The sequence below is a fragment of the Papaver somniferum genome, unplaced genomic scaffold, assembly GCF_003573695.1.
Source record: "Papaver somniferum cultivar HN1 unplaced genomic scaffold, ASM357369v1 unplaced-scaffold_125, whole genome shotgun sequence".
NCBI classification, from domain to species: Eukaryota; Viridiplantae; Streptophyta; class Magnoliopsida; order Ranunculales; family Papaveraceae; genus Papaver; species Papaver somniferum.
This window is the reverse complement of record NW_020621603.1, coordinates 17416057-17434458: the sequence shown is the minus strand read 5'-3', so window position 1 is coordinate 17434458 and position 18402 is coordinate 17416057. Positions and strand designations below refer to the sequence as shown.

The window sequence follows — 18402 nt, the reverse complement described above, 5'->3', positions numbered from 1 at the left end:
GCAACTTCTCTGCTGCTGCAGAGAGAAGAAGAAGAAGAAGAGCTTTGACGCCTACGGACTGTCGCAAGAAACTGTCGTTTATTGACAGTACTTGTAACAGTCCGTCTGACACGGTTAATTTGTATTTGCAACATCTATTGTAACAGTAATTTCTGTAACGCCGACACAGCGTTGCAAATTCATTGTATTATTAGTTTTCTTTAATAAAAACACCATTTGAGCTATAAATTATATTTTTGAGTTTGTATTTATCATGAGAAGCTAAACCCCAACACTGGGTCGACGGAGGAAGACGAATTTCATACATGGGTAAAATTATTTAATTCTTTATAAGACTTTTGCATTAATTTTAATTGAAATATGATTTGAAAAAATTAGTTATCATTTTATTAGATGGGTCATGCTTGCTTAGATGTTTGATGTCCCATGCTTACGATTTATAACTAATGTTTGGAGATTCTACCTTGGCAAAAATAAGAGTCAATATTGTTTTATTTAGTGAGCGATAATTGTTTGAGAATGAATAATTGAACCTCTTGATATGAGTTTGGCCGAATCCTATACCCAGTAACTCTCTATTTTATTCCTTTAAAATTAATCTTATCAAGTCTTAGAGTTCGAATCCTTATTTACTACAATTACAACGACAATCAAAAAAAAATCTTAATCATTTTGGCGCCGCCGACGCGGATTTGTTTTTAGATTAATTTTTAGTTTTTATAATATTTTCTTTAGATTTTCTTTTTCCTTTTTATGCGTTCGTTTCTTTTTGTATTTTTTTCAGGGACTTTTTGAGGATGATGCCTTCTTCTGAGGAGACATCACCTACGATGACGCTGGCGGAGTATAAGCGTAGAAAGTCAAATTATCAGGAAACCTCATCTGAGATGACGCTTGCTGAATATAAGCGTAAGCAACGGTATGGAGTTTTTGATCCACATGTGGTAAGTGAAGAATCCCCTCTAGAGATATATGAGAAGTATTATAAACACACACCACTTAGCTTGGAACTAAGATTGAGAATTCTGGAATGCCAAAAATTATTTAATGATAATGATGACTGTAGTGACTCTCTGATCGAGTCAGAATTTTTAGATGACCTTGTGAATGATTGTGTAGATAATTTGTCTAATTTATTAGAAGAATCTATCTCGCAAGATCTTTCACCCAACTTAGAGGTTGTTTCTAGTCCCCTAGACTTCCAAAAGTTACCTAATTTAGGGTTAGAATTATGTGCTTCAAAAATTTTGTTGGATTACTTTGCATCTAAATACCCAGAGGACTTGCCTATTCCTGATACAGTGCATGAGCCGATTGATAATTCCCCAGTCTCAATAGAATCCCCATATTTTGTTCTTTACGCACTTCCTTGTGCAGTAAAAACTTGGTTTAGGGGTAAATCTTGGTTTTTGATAGTTTCAGCGTCTCCGCGTTTTCATGACATAAGTGTGAAGCCGTCGTTTGTAAATATTGTATTTTGGGTCGATCCCCAAGTTTTCAGGTTATTAGTGTATGGGGATCCTTTTTGTACATTCCAGTAGGTGTATTTTTATTTTTATTTTTATATTTTCGTTTACTTTTTTGCATTTTATGGATTTCCCATCTTAAGTTTTGCATTGGATGATTCAATTACATTGAGGACAATGTAACGTTTAAGTGTGGGGGAGTGGTTAACGTTTTATTTTTCTGTTTCAGGAATTTCTTGCATATTATGACCAGTTGTGTAGAGGGTCTACAAAAAAATAATTATGACCAACTGTGGAGCGGGTCTTTTCTTTTGTTCTCTTATCATTTTATGACCAGCTGTCGAGCCGGTCTAAAAATAAATAAATTATGACCAGCTGTGGAGCGGGTCTTTTCTTTTGTTCTCTTATCATTTTATGACCAGCTGTGTAAGCGGGTCTCTCTCTTTCTATCTCTCTCTTATTCTATGACCAGCTGTGTAGCGGGTGTTTTCTTTTTCCTTGCATTATATGACCAGCTGTGTAGCGGGTCTAAAAAAAAGAAAGAAAAAAATAAAGAAAATAAATAAATTATGATCAGCTGTGTATCGAGTCTTCTCTCTCTTATTTTATGACCAGCTGTGTAGCGGGTCAATTCTTCTGTTTTGCTCGAGGACTAGCAAAATGTAAGTGTGGGGTAATTTGATGAACACGCAAGTGCGACGGATTTTCACCCATAATTACATGAGCTAGGACTCATTTTATCACTAATAATATTGTTTTAAGTCTTTTCAAAGAAATAAGCTCTATGGAAAAGTTGTTCGAAAAGTGGTTTTTGGATCCCAGGGGACACTTGTTATTCGAGCTCACAATTTTGGATAAGGGGTAACCTATTACTATGGGGCACTCCACTGGCTAAGGGGCTACCTGATTTGTTATATACACCCCACCGCTATGGGCACCCTTTAAATTGTTACGGGGCACCCTTCTTCATCACCAAGAACACAAGGTTTTGGCGGGAAAATGAATCTGTTTCTGCGAATACTTTTGGTTCGAGGAGATATTGTGGGGATTTACTCTCGGATATGGACAGATACCATCCTGTTTCGAGTAAACAGGGTGGTAATTGCATTTGAATCGAGAAAGGAAGGAAATTATCACCGGTTAGAAGAAATTGAGGATGTAGATATTTCATAGATTCTGTTGAATTATTGTGGAAGATTATGTTGCAGATTTTTGGTAAGATTTTGTGTGATTTATTCGTGCAAATGGATTTGGATGAAGTTATAGCGGCATGACAGGATTGGTAAGGTGCATAATTCCGAAGAAGGAAAGATATATACACGATTTTTATAAAAGGGGGAAGAAATATCTTCGGGTTTATGGTTGGGTTTCTGGTGAGTTTAATACAGAAGTTAAGTGCAGTTAAGAGAGGATATTCTCCTAGGATCCATATATTTATCATATCAACAGAGTTTGGGAAGTTTTCAAGACAGTTAACGCATGAAGAGAAAGAAATAATCTTCGTGTAATGGCAGTGAGAATAATGGATTAAAGAGAAAATATTCTGCATTAAACTGAGGATATTTGGATGCTGTGGAGTATAAAAAGGTAGTTGGTAAACATAGAAAGGATATCGAGAGTCTGGGGAAGAAAATAGAGAGTTGCATAGCAACTTCTCTGTTGCTGCAGAGAGAAGAAGAAGAAGAAGAAGAGCTTTGACGCCTACGGACTGTCGCAAGAAACTGTCGTTTATTGACAGTACTTGTAACAGTCCGTCTGGCACGGTTAATTTGTATTTGCAACATCTATTGTAACAATGATTTCTGTAACGCCGACACAGCGTTGCAGTTTCATTGTATTATTAGTTTTCTTTAATAAAAACACCATTTGAGCTATAAATTATATTTTTGAGTTTGTATTTATCATGAGAAGCTAAGCCCCAACACTGGATCGACGGAGGAAGACGAATTTCATACATAGGTAAAATTATTTAATTCTTTATAAGACTTTTGCATTAATTTTAATTGATATATGATTTGAAAAAATTCGTTATCATTTTATTAGATGGGTCATGTTTGCTTAGATGTTTGATATCCCATGCTTACGATTTATAACTAATGTTTGGAGAATCTACCTTGGCAAAAATAAGAGTCAATATTGTTTTATTTATTGAACGATAATTGTTTGAGAATGAATAATTGAACCTCTTGATATGAGTTTGGCCGAATCCACCCAGTAAATCTCTATTTTATTCCTTTAGAATTAATCTTAACAAGTCTTAGAGTTCGAATCCCTATTTACTACAATTATAACGACAATCAAAAAAAAATCTTAATCAGATGTATAATAACACCATCTACCATTTTGAATATCGACCGTTGAAGATTAACGAATGAAATTAAAATTTGTAGATGGTGAAGTTTCGTATTTCGAAATTCTCTCATTTTTAATAAGAATATAGAGTTTTATACGAGGAACATGTCGCCAAAATATTAACTTTAAATTCATTGTCGGTTGGGTTTGGTAGAAAAACGACAACCATGTCAACGGAATATGTCATTATAACCATGTCATCCTTCACCTAAGATATAACGTTTTGTGAAGCACTTTTATACTCCTGATTTCGATAAACTACCTCATATTTCACACGTGATATCCAAACACCCTTTCAATACTTCCGAACACTTGCATTTGCATCGCCCTCCAAAATTGAGTTCCACAGTACAAGAAAGAACTTTGGTCTCCCTCAATTTCTTCAAACCCTAGTTTTTTCCTGTTTCTTAGTAAATTTTTCACAAGATTTTTGATGGAGCTCCCAGACGACTCGTATGCCCACCGGATCATTTTCAGAATCCAAAATGGAGAGATCATCCATGATCCATCCATCCATCCATCCTTCTCTCAAAACGATTTGAATCATCTCTATTCTTCAGCTAATGATTCAGGTAACTTGGGTTTTCTTTCGACTGAGAATAAGCCATTCTACTATTTTGATTATTAGCACTAGAAGGATCAATTTAACCCCTGAATTAGATTTTTTGTCTTATACTGATATTGTGAGCTCATGCAATGGATTGATCTGTCTTAATGTACAACTAACCTAATTTTAGTGAAAGAATGTGACACAGATTGGAGTAAAATGATTATGTTTTCAACATCCTACACTTGCTATTTCATTGTTGCAATAGGTTAAGGATAGCGCAATTGCGTTTCTTATTATATTTATAGTACTGTGCATACTACGATAAATCTCCCGAATGAAGTTAAACTTGATTGCTCTCGTATGCTGGTGCTAATTTTGGCCACTAGCAGCAGGCCTTAAGAAAATGCCGATACCATCTAATGCCTTCTTTATATGCTTGGAACAGCTAACAACCAAAGATTAGGATGGTGCAATATGATATGATATCCGTTAATGTGCATAAATGGGATAATAAGTACCAAGAAAATATTGATATCGATAAACACACACATTGCCAGAACTTAAGAGCCTTGAGCTCTATTTAATAATGAGTATGTATGTTTGGTAATTGGTTAGCAATTAGAATCTGATTACCTGCTGTTGGTTTCCTGCTCTACACCATTGCCATTTTTTTTTATAATTTAATTGACTAAGGTCAATGGTGTTAAGATAAGGATAATAATAAAAATAGAGTTCAGTAATAGTTATCGATTGTATCGTGGTAGAGCAAAAACAATGGAGATAGTTAGTAAATCCATGATTTTATAGTGCAAAATTTCTTGTTCAAGCATATGATTTGGTTGTATATAAGGAGAATAAATATCATGGAACTAGTGAATATAGACAAAAACATAAGATGAAGAACACATATTTGGAGTCAAATACAAAATTGCATTGACATTTTCCTGAATAAAGTTGCTGATAAGCGACTCCTAAGCGTTGAAGAGATTAATGTCTCCTATTGTTTAAGAATGTTGAAAACTGAAACTCTATTCTTGAACAGATTCAAGTCCACTTTCAAGATCTTGGAGATTCATCTCTACTACTTCCAATGGCTTTTTGACAACTCTGATTTAAACTTATTTGGTTTATAATGCAACTTTGAAGTTTAGAGATCAAAGACTTGTTCTGAAGATCATAGTCGGCACCAATACATGTACGTATATAGGAAAGAAAATCACTTAGCAGGTTAATATCTTCAAACTTGTCGCTTTGTCACAACAAAGAACCATCAACCGTTTATGGCTGTAAATGCATGCATAACATAATTGTGCACGAGTGGCTACTCTTTTGGTGGAATAGTCTCGACATTAGGAATCTTGACAGCCTTGAATTTTTTTAACAATGTGATGCAAACGTGTTATTCTGAATAATTCATTCGTATCTCTCGCTGATCAGCTTATATATATGTTCCCTTGTTTCTCTAACAATTAGAATCTTGACAACCTTGCATTTGATACAATCAATGTGATGCAGACGCGTCATCCTGAATGATTCTTTCATATCTCTCGTTGAACAGCCTATGCATATATGCCGCTTGTTTCTCTAACATTTAGAATCTTCACATGTTTATCTCATATATTAAAAGCAATGTCAATGCTCCTTAATCATTTAAAAAAATCCAAGTAGAACAAGGCCTTCAGTAATTACCGAGTAATACATTGCTTTAATGATGGATCTTGTAATTACTGAAAAAAAAGAAAAGATAATTTGCAAAAATTGTTTCGAGTAAAGTGATTTCTTGTATTAATATACTTTGTTTTTCATTTGTATACAGTATGTACAGTAAAAGTTTCATGAGGCGTTTCCTAATAAAAGGCGGAAAATACCAATGGGAGGTGAAATATCTATGGATCTACTGGTTGAGGATGTTAAGAAGTGAAACTCGGTTCTTGATCAAACACCTAAAGACAGATTCTAATCCATCTTCAAGTTCTTGAAGGTTCATTTCAAGGGCAGCCAATGACTTCTGCACTTCTTTTGCTTCAATGAATTTGGATTTCAAAGCGACATCGATCTTGGTTACTTCATTGACAACTTGTTGGGTTGCACTTTTGGTGGTCAACTTTGAGACGAGTGACCTTTGCTTTGGTGCAGATAGGAAAGACAGGATAGATTCAAAAACTGCAAGAGTAGTTGCTTCAACTTCTGTTAGGACATCAGTAACGATGTCATTGTTCTTGTTGGTGTTTTTCTTAAGATCTGAGAGGCACTTTTGGATGACTTTGCAGACTTTCTTTCTTGAGGTTGTGTATGCGTCAAATTCATTTGATTGCCTTCGGATAGATGATTGAAGATCTTGGGCAGATTGCTTCATTTGAGACAAAACATCCCTAATAGTTCCACAGACATCCAACAACATGACAGATCTGTCCAAGGCTGCATCTAAGCATATTCCATCTTCGGTGGAGAGGAAATCCTCAACACATTCATACAAGTCCTTTAGAGCAACCAAGTTGTTGGAGATGGATGAGGTGAGAACTGAAGATCTCAATTTGCAGAGTTGTTCTTCTACTGCAGCAGCGAGTGGGTTGGATCTGGTAGGCAAACTGATTGAACGAGCATGGAAAGTTTTGTTTGAGGAAGACATTTTTTCCTGTTTAGAAGAAAACTAAGAACGAATTTAATTAGGTATACAAGTTAATGTAGAGATGATATTTTCGATGATGGTTATTTGTTCTCACTTGGTGCTCCTTTTATAGTCAGGACTCAGGCTACAACGTACACCAAGGGGATGCATTCATGTGGTGGAACTTCCTCTATACACGCCACTGTCTCTGCATTGTTCCCTCCATCAATGACAAATAGTATGTCCCTTACTGACTCTATAGCATTAATTAATATATGATTATTTTTTTTACATAAAAAATGAATCTATAGAATTAGCCAAATGTGCAAGTACGTGCATGAATGCATTACTACCTAGAAAGATCTGTAATGATTTTGAAGGCTTGTTAATTGTTTGAAGGCTTTCAGCGATTTGTGCTTTAAGATTGGTTACCAGCAACCAGTGCCTACAAAAAGATAGGGAAGTGAATGCCAAAGACTTGGGATTATTGCAGAAGCAGCTTATATAAGCAGGCAGGTGTAATCAAGATGATTGTATGTTGCGTTACTGACTCTATAGCATTAATTAATATATGATTATTTTTTTTACATAAAAAATGAATCTATAGAATTAGCCAAATGTGCAAGTACGTGCATGAATGCATTACTACCTAGAAAGATTTGTAATGATACACACAGTGATCGATATATATGTTTTCCAACCATTGGAATCTTGACAGCCTTGCGTTTTATTATAAATGTTCAAACTTAGGAACCTAAAAGCATGTAAACAGATGGTGTAAGATGATATTTCAACTTACTAACAGTGTGCAATTTATTAATTATCTCTGTCTCGGAAACAAGATGAATCAAATGGCTCCTCCTGTTGTATATATTTATTTGGTTGTTATGTGAATATCTATCCTTTCCTGTTATCCAATAACATGTAGCATATCAAGATATATAGTAACTAAAGGACTATATATCCAATTAAGTTGCAAGGGACAGCCAATTGAACTGTGACAAAATCAACCATTAAGCCACAGAAGATTAGCAAATTCAATTTTTCCCGGATACCCTGGCCCGTCAAAAAAAAGTGACAAAATTTGCAACCTCTATTCATTAAACTCTAACCTTAAAATGCAGCTTGTTAACAGTTTAGAGGCTTTCAGCGATTTGTACTTTAAGATTGGTTACCAGCAACCAGCGTCTAAGACAAGACAGGGAAGGGAATGCCAAAGGCTTGGGATTATTGCAGAAGCAGCTTATATAAGCAGGCAGGTGGTAATCAAGATGATTGCATGTTGTGTTGCCTTTTCCTTGGAGGCAATGCTTCTAAATGGACAAATTTGGAAGAAATGAGTAGTAGATCTGGGGTCGCCAACTCCAATGGGTGCTGCTTATTTGGATGCACTCCACATGAAAAATCTGGTAAGCTTTTGATTACTTTGTCCAGTTTGCATATTGCTTCTTAATTGATTAATTCAAATTTATTCATTTTGGTTGTTTATTTACAGTCGTATCTTGATAGAACTAAGAAGAATACAACGTAGACTTACACGCCTTCAGAGAATAATGATACCCATATTGTGCCTTCTTACATGCTAATAACAACCAACAACCAAGGATAGCGACGGTACGTGCAATATGATATGATATCCGGATATGTGCATGAATGGGATACTAGGTACCAAGAAAATACTGACATTGATAAACACACACATTGCCATGTCTGGTAATTCATTAACAATTAGAATCTGACAGCCTTGAATTCATTATAATAAATGTGATGCTAACGCATTATCTTGAATAATTCTTTTGTATCTCTCGCTGAACATCCTAGAAATATGTTCCCTTGTTTCTCTAACAATTAGAATCTTGACAACCTTGAATTTAATTAGTACAATATGTGACACAGACGCGTCATCCTGAATGATTCTTTCATATCTCTCGCTGAACAGCCTATGCATACGCCCCTTGTTTCTCTAACATTTAGAATCTTCACATGTTCATCTATATATTAAAGAAAAAATGTCAATGCTTCCTTGATCATTTAAACAAAGACAGGTAGAACAAGGCCTTAATTAATTACCGAGTAATTAGTTTGCGTTATTGGTGGATCATGTAATACTGAACAAAAAAAAAAAGATAATTTGCAAAAATTGTTTCGAGTAAAGTGATTTCTTGTATTAATATACTTTGTTTTTCATTTGTATACAATATGTACAGTAAAAATTCCATGAGGCATTTCCTAATAAAAGGCGGAAAATACCAATGGCAGGTGAAGATATCTATGGATCTATTGGTTGAGGATGTTAAGGAGTAAAACTCGGTTCTTGATCAGACACCTAAAGACAGATTCTAGTCCATCTTCAAGTTCTTGAAGGTTCATTTCAAGGTCAGCCAATGACTTCTGCACTTCTTTTGCTTCAATAACTTTGGATTTCAATGCGGCATCGACCTTTGTTACTTCATTTACAACTTGTTGGGTTGCACTTTTGGTGGCCAACTTTGAGACGAGTGACCTTTGCTTTGGTGCAGATAGGAAAGACAGGATAGATTCAAAAACTGCAAGAGTAGTTGCTTCAACTTCTGTTAGGACATCGTTAATGAGGCCATTGTTCTTGTTGGTGTTTTTCTTAAGATCTGAAAGGCATTTTTGAATGACCTTGCAGACTTTCTTCCTTGAGGTCATGTATGCGTCAAGCTCATTTGATTGCCTTCGAATAGATGATTGAAGATCTTGGGAAGATTGCTTCATTTGAGAAGAAACATCCTTAATGGTTCCACAGACATCTAACAACATGACAGATCTGTCCAAGACTGCGTCTAAGCATTTTCCATCTTCGGTAGAGAGGAAATCCTCAACACATTCATACAAGTCCTTTAGAGCAACCAAGTTGTTGGAGATGGATGAGGTGAGAACTGAAGACCTCAATTTGCTAAGATGTTCCTCAACTGCAGCAGCGAGTGGGTTGGACCTGGTGGGTAAACTGATTGAGCGAGCATGATAAGCAATTTTGTTTGAGGGAGACATTTCGCCTTTTTTTGAAGAGAAAGAAGGTAGTAGCTAAATATACAGTTCAGTAATGTTATGTTTTGATGATGGCTATTGATTCTCACCTGGTGCTCCTTTTATAGTGAGGCTAGCTACAAGGTACAACAAGGGGGCGTATTCATGTGGTGGATCTTCCTCTCTATTATCCACTGTCTCTGCATTGTTCCAAACATGGATGACAAAAGTGTGGCCACTAATAAATGAAGGTATCATGTCAGATCTTAAGTTGTTACATATTATGAATTATAAATTATAACTAACACCTGTAGATGAAGACATGGTACAATGTATTAACGTGCATGAATAGACTAATACCAATTAAAAAAGATCTGTAATGATATAGTACATGCTTGGTGGTTAAGTGCGCTGTTAGTTAATGATCAATATATATTTGCCGACTGTTGGAATCTCGACAGCCTTGGTTTCTTACCGTATACATGCTCTATATAATATGTTTTGGTTATATCTTCTCGATCTACGAATATGCGTACATTATGTTAAACACTGTTCCCTTACCAACAACGTAGCATTATTTAACAACCAACGAATATGATATTTCTACTTACCACAGTGTGCAGTTACATGAAAAATCAAATTACTTAGTCCTCTCGTATCCGCTTGTGGGTGCCTTGTTTAGTTGTTATAAGAACTTCTGTTTCTATTACCAATTGTTGTAAGCAAGATGTTCCATTTTTCAGGGACATACATATGCTAATAATATACACATAGCTATAATGCAGTTCATTGGTTTTCTTCGGCTCATTTGTTTTTGCCTCATGGTGTTCATCTTCTCTTTTTTCCCTGGTCACCATTTCAGCTGCCCCCAACACATTAGTTAAAACACCTTGATCACACTATCTTTACCTATTATTGTACAAATTTTCCTTATCATACAAGACTAGAAATGGCTATGAACACTACAATACCCGTTAAGAATCATGTATGACTTACTAGAAAAGCCAATTGAAACCTAAGAAATGGCTGTGAACGCTTCAGACACCCCCTTAAAAGTACCCAAGTCTTTGTTGCTTCCTCTCTTATAAGGGTTTGCTGCCTAGTGAAAAAGTTTTGCATTCTAGGGATATTAGTAAGACACCCCTTAAAAGTACCAGGGCCGAATTCAGAGTTTTTTCTTTGTCGCGGCAATTTCTTCCATTTTGCAAGTGTTCTGACTTTTAGCTCAAAGTCTGAAACTGAAAAAGGGTCGATATTTCCCGAAAATGTCAAATCTATCCTGGTCTGTCTTCTGATATTGTCACTGCTTTTACTGTAAGCAGTAAAAGTGAAAAAAAAATCATGGCAGAGAGTCAGGTGGTGGCGGTTGAATAGCATCATCAACAACAATAAGCATATGTTAATTTTCCCTATCTAATACTCTCTGTTGTACCATGTCTCTATATTCTGGCTTTGTATTGTGATCTATTTTACTTTTTCTTTGTATTGTGGGAAGATGGCATAATTAACACTCAATCCACATATGTATTTGGTCATATTGGTGTTGATGTTTGGTCATAATGGTTGAATAATTTGTTATGCAGCTATGACAATGGTTGCATAATCTGTTATGCATCTACAAAAGTTGTTGCATAACTTGTTATGCAGTCCAGAAAACGGTTGCATAACACGTTATGCAGCTATTTTTTTCTTGGTATTGAAACCAACAAAAAATAAGGTTGCATAACTTGTCATGCACCTACAATAATATCTACATAACATGTTATGCAGTCGTGAAAATAGATGCATAACCTGTTATGCATCCGAAAATATGACTGCATAATCCATTATGCATCGATAAAATTGTTGCACAATCTTTTATGCATCGAGAAAATAAATGCATAATCTTATATGCATCCGTAAATATGGATGCATACTGCATTATGCATCAATTTTTTATGTACGCACTAAAAATCAACCAAAACAATGCATAACTTTGTTATCCAAATGCATAATTTGTTATGCAGTGGAGAAAATGGTTGCATAATTCATTATGCATCTGCAGAATGTGTTATGCATCTTTTTCGGTGGCTGTGTAATGTATTGTGAATACATGAAAGAAGATGATGGTGTAAATACATGATTTTGACCAAGAGCCCCCGAATAACTGAAAGATAATGGTTTGCGTGAGAGTTAATGAAACATGAAAGAAGATGATGATGATATGGTTATGACTGCATAACATGTCATTCAGTCGAGAAACTGTCTGCATAACATGTTATGCATTCGTGAAAATGGATGCATAACCTGTTATGCATCTACAAAATTTGTTGCATAACTTGTTATGCAGTTCAGAAAACCTGCATAACCTGTTATGCGTCCGAAAATATGGCTACATAATGCATTATGCATCGAGAAAATAGATGCATAACCTGATATGCATCCGTAAATATGGATGCATACTGCATTATGCATCAATTTTTTATATGTACGGCTAAAATCAACCAAAAAAATGGTAATATAACTTGTTATAGATGCATAATTTTGTTATCCAAATGCATAATTTATTATGCAGTGGAGAAAATGGTTGCATAATTCGTTATGCGTTGCAGAATGTGTTATGCGTCGTTTTTGGTGACTGCATAATGGTTAAGTATCAAGTATTCAAAAAATTTCCCTAAAATGAGGATCACCTCCGATTTTTTCGTTAAAAACAAAAATTTGATATTCTTGTTTGTACTCGTTGCGTAGCTCTTTTAAAAAGATTTCCAACGATATAAAGTTTGTAAAATTCTAAGGCGCGGATTTTTAGATATGTTATGTCCAAGTTGCGCTGCCAATTATATCCCTGAAAAATTAGGTTGCATAACGAGTTATGCCTGAAATGATAGTATGCATAACCAGTTATGTATTGATTCATATAATAATTTCATATAATTATGGGTGTCACGGTATACAAAATTAATTGTGGGTCTGAGAATGAGAATATTATTTTTTTTGGGTCTCCCCTAATTTCCCCTTTGCGGAATCACATGCGCCTTATAGGCTTTGAACTCTGAAGCCTGTTGTTCAAACTTGGTGCTAGCATTTCAAAAACAAAAATTGTAGAATACAAAATTACGATGGGTATGAAATTATACGCCATCTGGTAATGACATTTTCTTACCCATTTGTGGTTTTATGTGAGCATCTATTCTCTAGGACGCTTCATTGTCATGCAAGTGCCTCCATCTCCATGGTACTTGAAGTTGCCAATTACAAGGCATGTTCCTAAAATGATGAGTTTTTGGATGTGAATCATGTGATTAAAAATTAACTCTAACACTACATTCAGGAAACATGGTGAACTATCAACTGTACAAGATCACAAACATGATACATCTTGACAACAAAATTGCTTCCTGTTGAGAACATAAAAACCTAAGTAAAGTCTACTGGTTCTTCCCTTGTTTCTAGTTTCTTAACTATAATCTAGTAATGGCTCATGAACTACTGAACGAAGAACACCTCGCTGAGACGCCCAACTACTATATCAGTGTGGCAATTGACTTACTCCATGAACCCGTATCAAAACTTAGCGCTACGCTAGCTACACTGTTTTTACTTGCACATAAGTTACCACAATGGAGAAGAGAGGACCGTCTGCGAAGGAGACACAAACTAAACTGTTCTTGTTGATTCGTGATTTAGCTTCATCTTCTTCTACACTGTGGTTGTCATAACCTTTGACTTTCTAATTCCTCTATCGATATCTGGCTCAACATTTTGGCCATCACTGAAATTATTTGCGGGTGATCCTGGATCTGGAAATGTGGAGTCATTTAAAGTAATGAAGTTCTCTGTTGTGGTGGACTCATCTGTGGATGACTGTGCAAACCCTGACAGAATACGTTTTAGCTGAGCCCTGTGGCATATCACACGGCCTTTGTTCCACCCAGGAAAACAGAACAATGTTGAGACACTATCATTCAGAAATGAATATACTGCTTTTGCAATGGGGAATTCCTTTGTTATAGAGCTCTTCTCCATCTCTCCTCGCCTGATAAAAAATAATTGAATTAGCTTAAACCACTCAAACCTGGTACAATCACCAAGTATCTGACCAAATCAACTGTTGGACACTTACATTTCTAGTAGATTGTTTCAAACTATAATCAAATGTTCCTAATTTCAAATCTCTAAGCCACAGTGAGATTTTAACATTGAAACCAAAACCTTAAATATTCAGTGAGAAAGCAGAGGCTTACACTACGACAACAGATGCCAGATGAGGGAGATCCTCCTTATTTTTGAACATGTCAAGCACATCAATGAGCCAGATTGAAGTGGCAGTAAGAGCACCACCTACTGACATCCTAACAATCCCAACAAAAGAATCAAAACGAAACACTTAAAATGAACAAAAGTAAGGGAAAGAATTAATTCAAAAGATCAAATACCTATGGACATCGGCCGACCACACGAGATTGCTCTTACGGTACAACTCCGGGAACAGACCTCGTGTTGTAGCTTCATGGAGAACTCTAGAAGCTCGTTTTTTTTGGCCCAACCACCACAATGCTTCTAGAAGCGAATTGTAAAATCTTAACCCCAAACCACAACCTTCGGAGGTAAATTTATCGAACACATACTCTACCATCTGCCAGTTAGAGTCATCATCGTACTCCCCTTTTATCATCCGCCCTATCACTTGATGAGCATTCGAAACACGATTAGTAATCATCTCTTCCAGCAACTCATGGACGTCATCCCACCTGATATTACATGAGACACGAGTGAGTCGGTACAGATAAAATATAAGTGAACAAAGGGAAGAAAATCGGACAAAGATCTGATCACATGGGAAGGAATTGTACGCAGCCAGACATATCAGTGCATTACTAGGATGCTCTATCAACCAATATATTTAGATATAACAAAGGGCTCTTGCTTTATAAGCGAAACTATTCGAAAGAAATTGGGCAATCTTTGACCATCTAGAGTCTTTACAAACAAGAAAATCAACAATAAGGAAATCTTCAAAAACACCATTGTAATAAATTCAGTACAAGAATGATGCATAGGTAAAGGTTCCAAAAGATTATTAAACAAGAGTACATTGAACTATGCATCAATTTGCCAAGAAGTCACTAGCAGGCACGAGTTTGGGCGGGTCCATGGACAGAATCGAAAGCTAAGTGAGAAACTTGAGTAACCATCAACTCTGCCTAATTTTAGTTTGCAAGCGAGTGAAAACACATAAGACAGAATCATGTGCAGCTGCTATTGTCTGAAGTACAAAGAGTCGAAGTACATTATGAACTAGCTAGGAGAGAAAGACTAGAGACACATGTACAGTTGTGAAAGATTTCTACCGGCGGCTAGATAAGGGTTAGAGACTTAAAATCCATAATTTCTCTGCTCTCTAGACAATCAACGTCTATATCTTCTCCACCTTTCATTTTTTTCATTGATTGCAGAAAAGATTTATTGCATGCTTTAATAAGGAGTTTCAATTTTTCTTGATTTACAGGCTTGTGAGCAGATTGGAAGAAGCATAGAAACTCTAATAAATACTACGTTGATTATTCTTATAACGAGTAAGGACATACACAGTTATCAGCAGTTACTTTAACTCTGTATACTGACCAGTAATGAATAAGAGAATTTTGAATACACACCTGTCACCTTTTGCATATACAGACAGCAACATACAGTAGCACATGACGCTGGGCACAATCCCTGAAGATACAATTTCCTGAAATTGCTCCTTGCTCTCATCAACAAGATCAGCAGAGCAATAAACACTTAAAACTGCCTCAAGGGTCCATTCATTTGGAACGCATCTTGCCTTTTCCATCTCTACATAAGCCTTCAGCGCATCCTCAAACTGACCTCCTTGTCTAAAAGCCTCAATCAATCCATTATACGTGTAAGTATTCTTCGCGACACCAGTCTCACCCATCCTATACAGTAACGCTTCACATTCCTTGTATAGCCCACCCCTACCAAATGTATGTATCAGCGAATTGTATGTTTCAACAGTTGCCCTGCTCCCAACTTCATGCATCGTATTGAATGCTACGAGAGCCTCCTCATACAATGCAGCCTGTCCATAAGCTTCAATAACTCCTGTATAAGCTTTAGAACTTGGCACAACTCCTTTCTCAGTCATGTGCAAGAGAATTCGTTTAGTATCTTCATGAAGCCCACCTTTCCCACAAGCAAATATCAAACCCTCGTAAGTTTCCATATCTGGTTCAACATTTTCTTCCACCATATCATGAAACAAAGTAACCACCTCTTTAAAATAACCCCCTTTACCAAAAACCTGTATAAGAATGTTATAAGTTGTGGCATCTGGTTCTGTATTACTCACTTTCATCTCCAGAAAGAGGTCACGTACGTCATCATACCTCCCGTTTCTCCCATACAAATTTAACAAAATACTATAAGTTACAGCATTCGGTGTACACCCTGCCGATTGCATCTGTCGAAATACACCCATGGCTTCATTTATAGACCCGGCATCAGAATAAGCCTCTAATAACACATTGTACGAGGTAATCTCGGGCAAATTCCCTTCTGACTCCATCTCCTTTAAAAGATCGGAAACTTTCTCAAGTTTCTCTAATTTCCCAAATGTTTCGACAAGATAAGCATGTGTAGTAATATCTGGAACAATTCCAGCTTCATTCATACCCCTAAAAACCATTTCTGCCTGATCACCCAATGCTCTACTAGCACAAGCACCAAGTAAAGTATTATAAGTTACAAGATCGGGTTGAATTCCATCATGCCTCATTTGTGCAAATAATCCTAATAAACCCTCCCAATCCAATCCAACTCTAACACAAGCATGAATTATAGTATTATAAGTTAAAATACTAGGCGAAATCCTTTCTGATTTCATTCTATCAAGAAGCTCAAGTGAAACCTTATACTGACCGTTCCGACCGTAAGCGTTAATCAGAGCAGTGAATGAAAACACACTCCTTGAAACTCCATGAGCTGGCATTTCATCAAATACCTCTGCACATTTATCCAATAATCCTTCTCTACCAAGTAGACCAATCATAATTGTATAAATATGTTCATTAGGCTTGCACCAAATTTGTCTCTGCATATATTTGAATAACCTAAGTGATCTTTGCCAATCTCCTCTCTGAGCAAATTCTTTAAAAACCAATACAAAATCATTCAAAGAAAGTTTGTTCTTGAAAACATCTAAACAACGAGCAATACTACCTCTTGGTGGTAAACTACTAAGTTTATTGATAAGGGTTTCTACATCATAACTATACTTACCTTTCTCTACTGTAACTGATGGATTTCCCAGGATTAATTCTTTGGGTTTTGCTCTCGGGGGTTTGATTGAATTTGAAATTAGTCTTCTCTGAGTGATACGGATAAAAGATGGTTTTTTTAATTGAAAGAAAGAGAAATATGGGTTTTCTCCATTAGAGGGTCTGAGGAATGTTGAAGTTATGGCTGGGTTAGGGATGGAAGGAGAAAATGTTAAGGTCATTTGAAAAATATTTGGATGAGCATCAGCTTTTTTCTTTTTCTCTCTAACTGTTCCTTCTCTCTCTAATTCAGTGCTGTTGTTGATTGTTTTGAGAATTTGAAGATGAAGCTGGAGCTGAAACGAGATTGATTGATGTGCTTAATGGAGATGAAGAGGGGGAAACCTTTCGAGTTTGAAGATGAAGAGTTGAGGAAGGATGGGTTTTTGACACGTGGTTAGAAGGGGCTGTGGATAAAGTTTGGTCTGAAGGAAGACTTGGGGTTGGGGAGACTGAGAAATTGTTGGTTTTCCTACTAAACTAATTGAGCCCCACCATGTTTAATCAGTTAAATGTATTAAATTAGTTTTGTAATTAGTTAGATTAAATTATACTAGTTGGCTGGGATTCCATGAAATGTAATGTTGTTGTGTGTTGGTAGCATATTTTTTTTCTTTTTTTAAGCAAACGTCTTCAAAAAAGGCTAATGATCCCCCTCAACAAAAGGCATCAGCCATATTGGAAGAATAGACAAGTACATAACAGAATTATTTGTTTTGGCCCGAAGGGCAAGTTCATGAGCCACTGAATTACATGTACGTGGTTGAAAAATAAACAGACAAGCTACAAGACTAGAAGAGAAAAATTGGATATCTTTAAAGATAGCATCTGTTCTAGAGTTTCCATCAAACAAGCCAGCATAAAACTGATTGATTAGACTCTGAGCATCACTTTCTATGATTAGATGAGTAAGCTTTTGCTCCACAGCTTTCTTCAATGCAACCCAAATAGCTCTGGCTTCGGCTTCTTCAGCAAACTCCACTTGAAAAACGATGGACGCACAAAAGGAAGCAGTGTTGGAGAAATCCCTCATCACAAAGCCTGCACCATTATTCCCAGAAAATTCATCATAAGCTCCGTCAGTGTTACATTTTATCCATCCAGTTGGTGGGGCTATCAATTAGTCACATA

The 18402-nt window shown here is 36.2% G+C and overlaps 3 protein-coding genes across 3 annotated transcripts; all 3 read right to left on the bottom strand.

The window, feature by feature from the left end:
• Positions 1-6262: 6262 nt before the first annotated feature.
• LOC113331374 lies at positions 6263-6997 on the bottom strand. Its single transcript, XM_026578085.1, has one exon. The coding sequence runs from the start codon at positions 6995-6997 to the stop codon at positions 6263-6265; it is 735 nt and encodes a 244-aa protein (XP_026433870.1).
• Positions 6998-9253: 2256 nt separating this feature from the next.
• Positions 9254-9991, bottom strand: LOC113331373. The gene has a single exon (XM_026578084.1). It carries the CDS (start codon positions 9989-9991, stop codon positions 9254-9256), a length of 738 nt encoding a protein of 245 aa, XP_026433869.1.
• Positions 9992-13229: 3238 nt separating this feature from the next.
• LOC113331244 (pentatricopeptide repeat-containing protein At1g74850, chloroplastic-like) lies at positions 13230-17707 on the bottom strand. The gene is made up of 4 exons (XM_026577981.1): positions 15607-17707; positions 14386-14700; positions 14194-14301; positions 13230-13985 (listed from the first exon to the last, which is right to left on the bottom strand). The coding sequence occupies exons 1-4, from the start codon at positions 17451-17453 to the stop codon at positions 13649-13651; spliced, it is 2607 nt and encodes an 868-aa protein (XP_026433766.1). The 5' UTR covers positions 17454-17707; the 3' UTR covers positions 13230-13648.
• Between the last annotated feature and the right edge of the window lie 695 nt (positions 17708-18402).

Coding starts and splice junctions, on each gene's coding strand:
- LOC113331244 (XM_026577981.1), bottom strand. CDS start 17,453: ATGACCTTAACATTTTCTCCTTCCATCCCTAACCCAGCCATAACTTCA. Junction 14,302..14,385: donor TGGTCGGCCGATGTCCATAG/GTATTTGATCTT, acceptor TGGGATTGTTAG/GATGTCAGTAGGTGGTGCTC. Junction 13,986..14,193: donor CTGGCATCTGTTGTCGTAGT/GTAAGCCTCTGC, acceptor ATTTTTTATCAG/GCGAGGAGAGATGGAGAAGA.
- LOC113331373 (XM_026578084.1), bottom strand. CDS start 9,991: ATGTCTCCCTCAAACAAAATTGCTTATCATGCTCGCTCAATCAGTTTA.
- LOC113331374 (XM_026578085.1), bottom strand. CDS start 6,997: ATGTCTTCCTCAAACAAAACTTTCCATGCTCGTTCAATCAGTTTGCCT.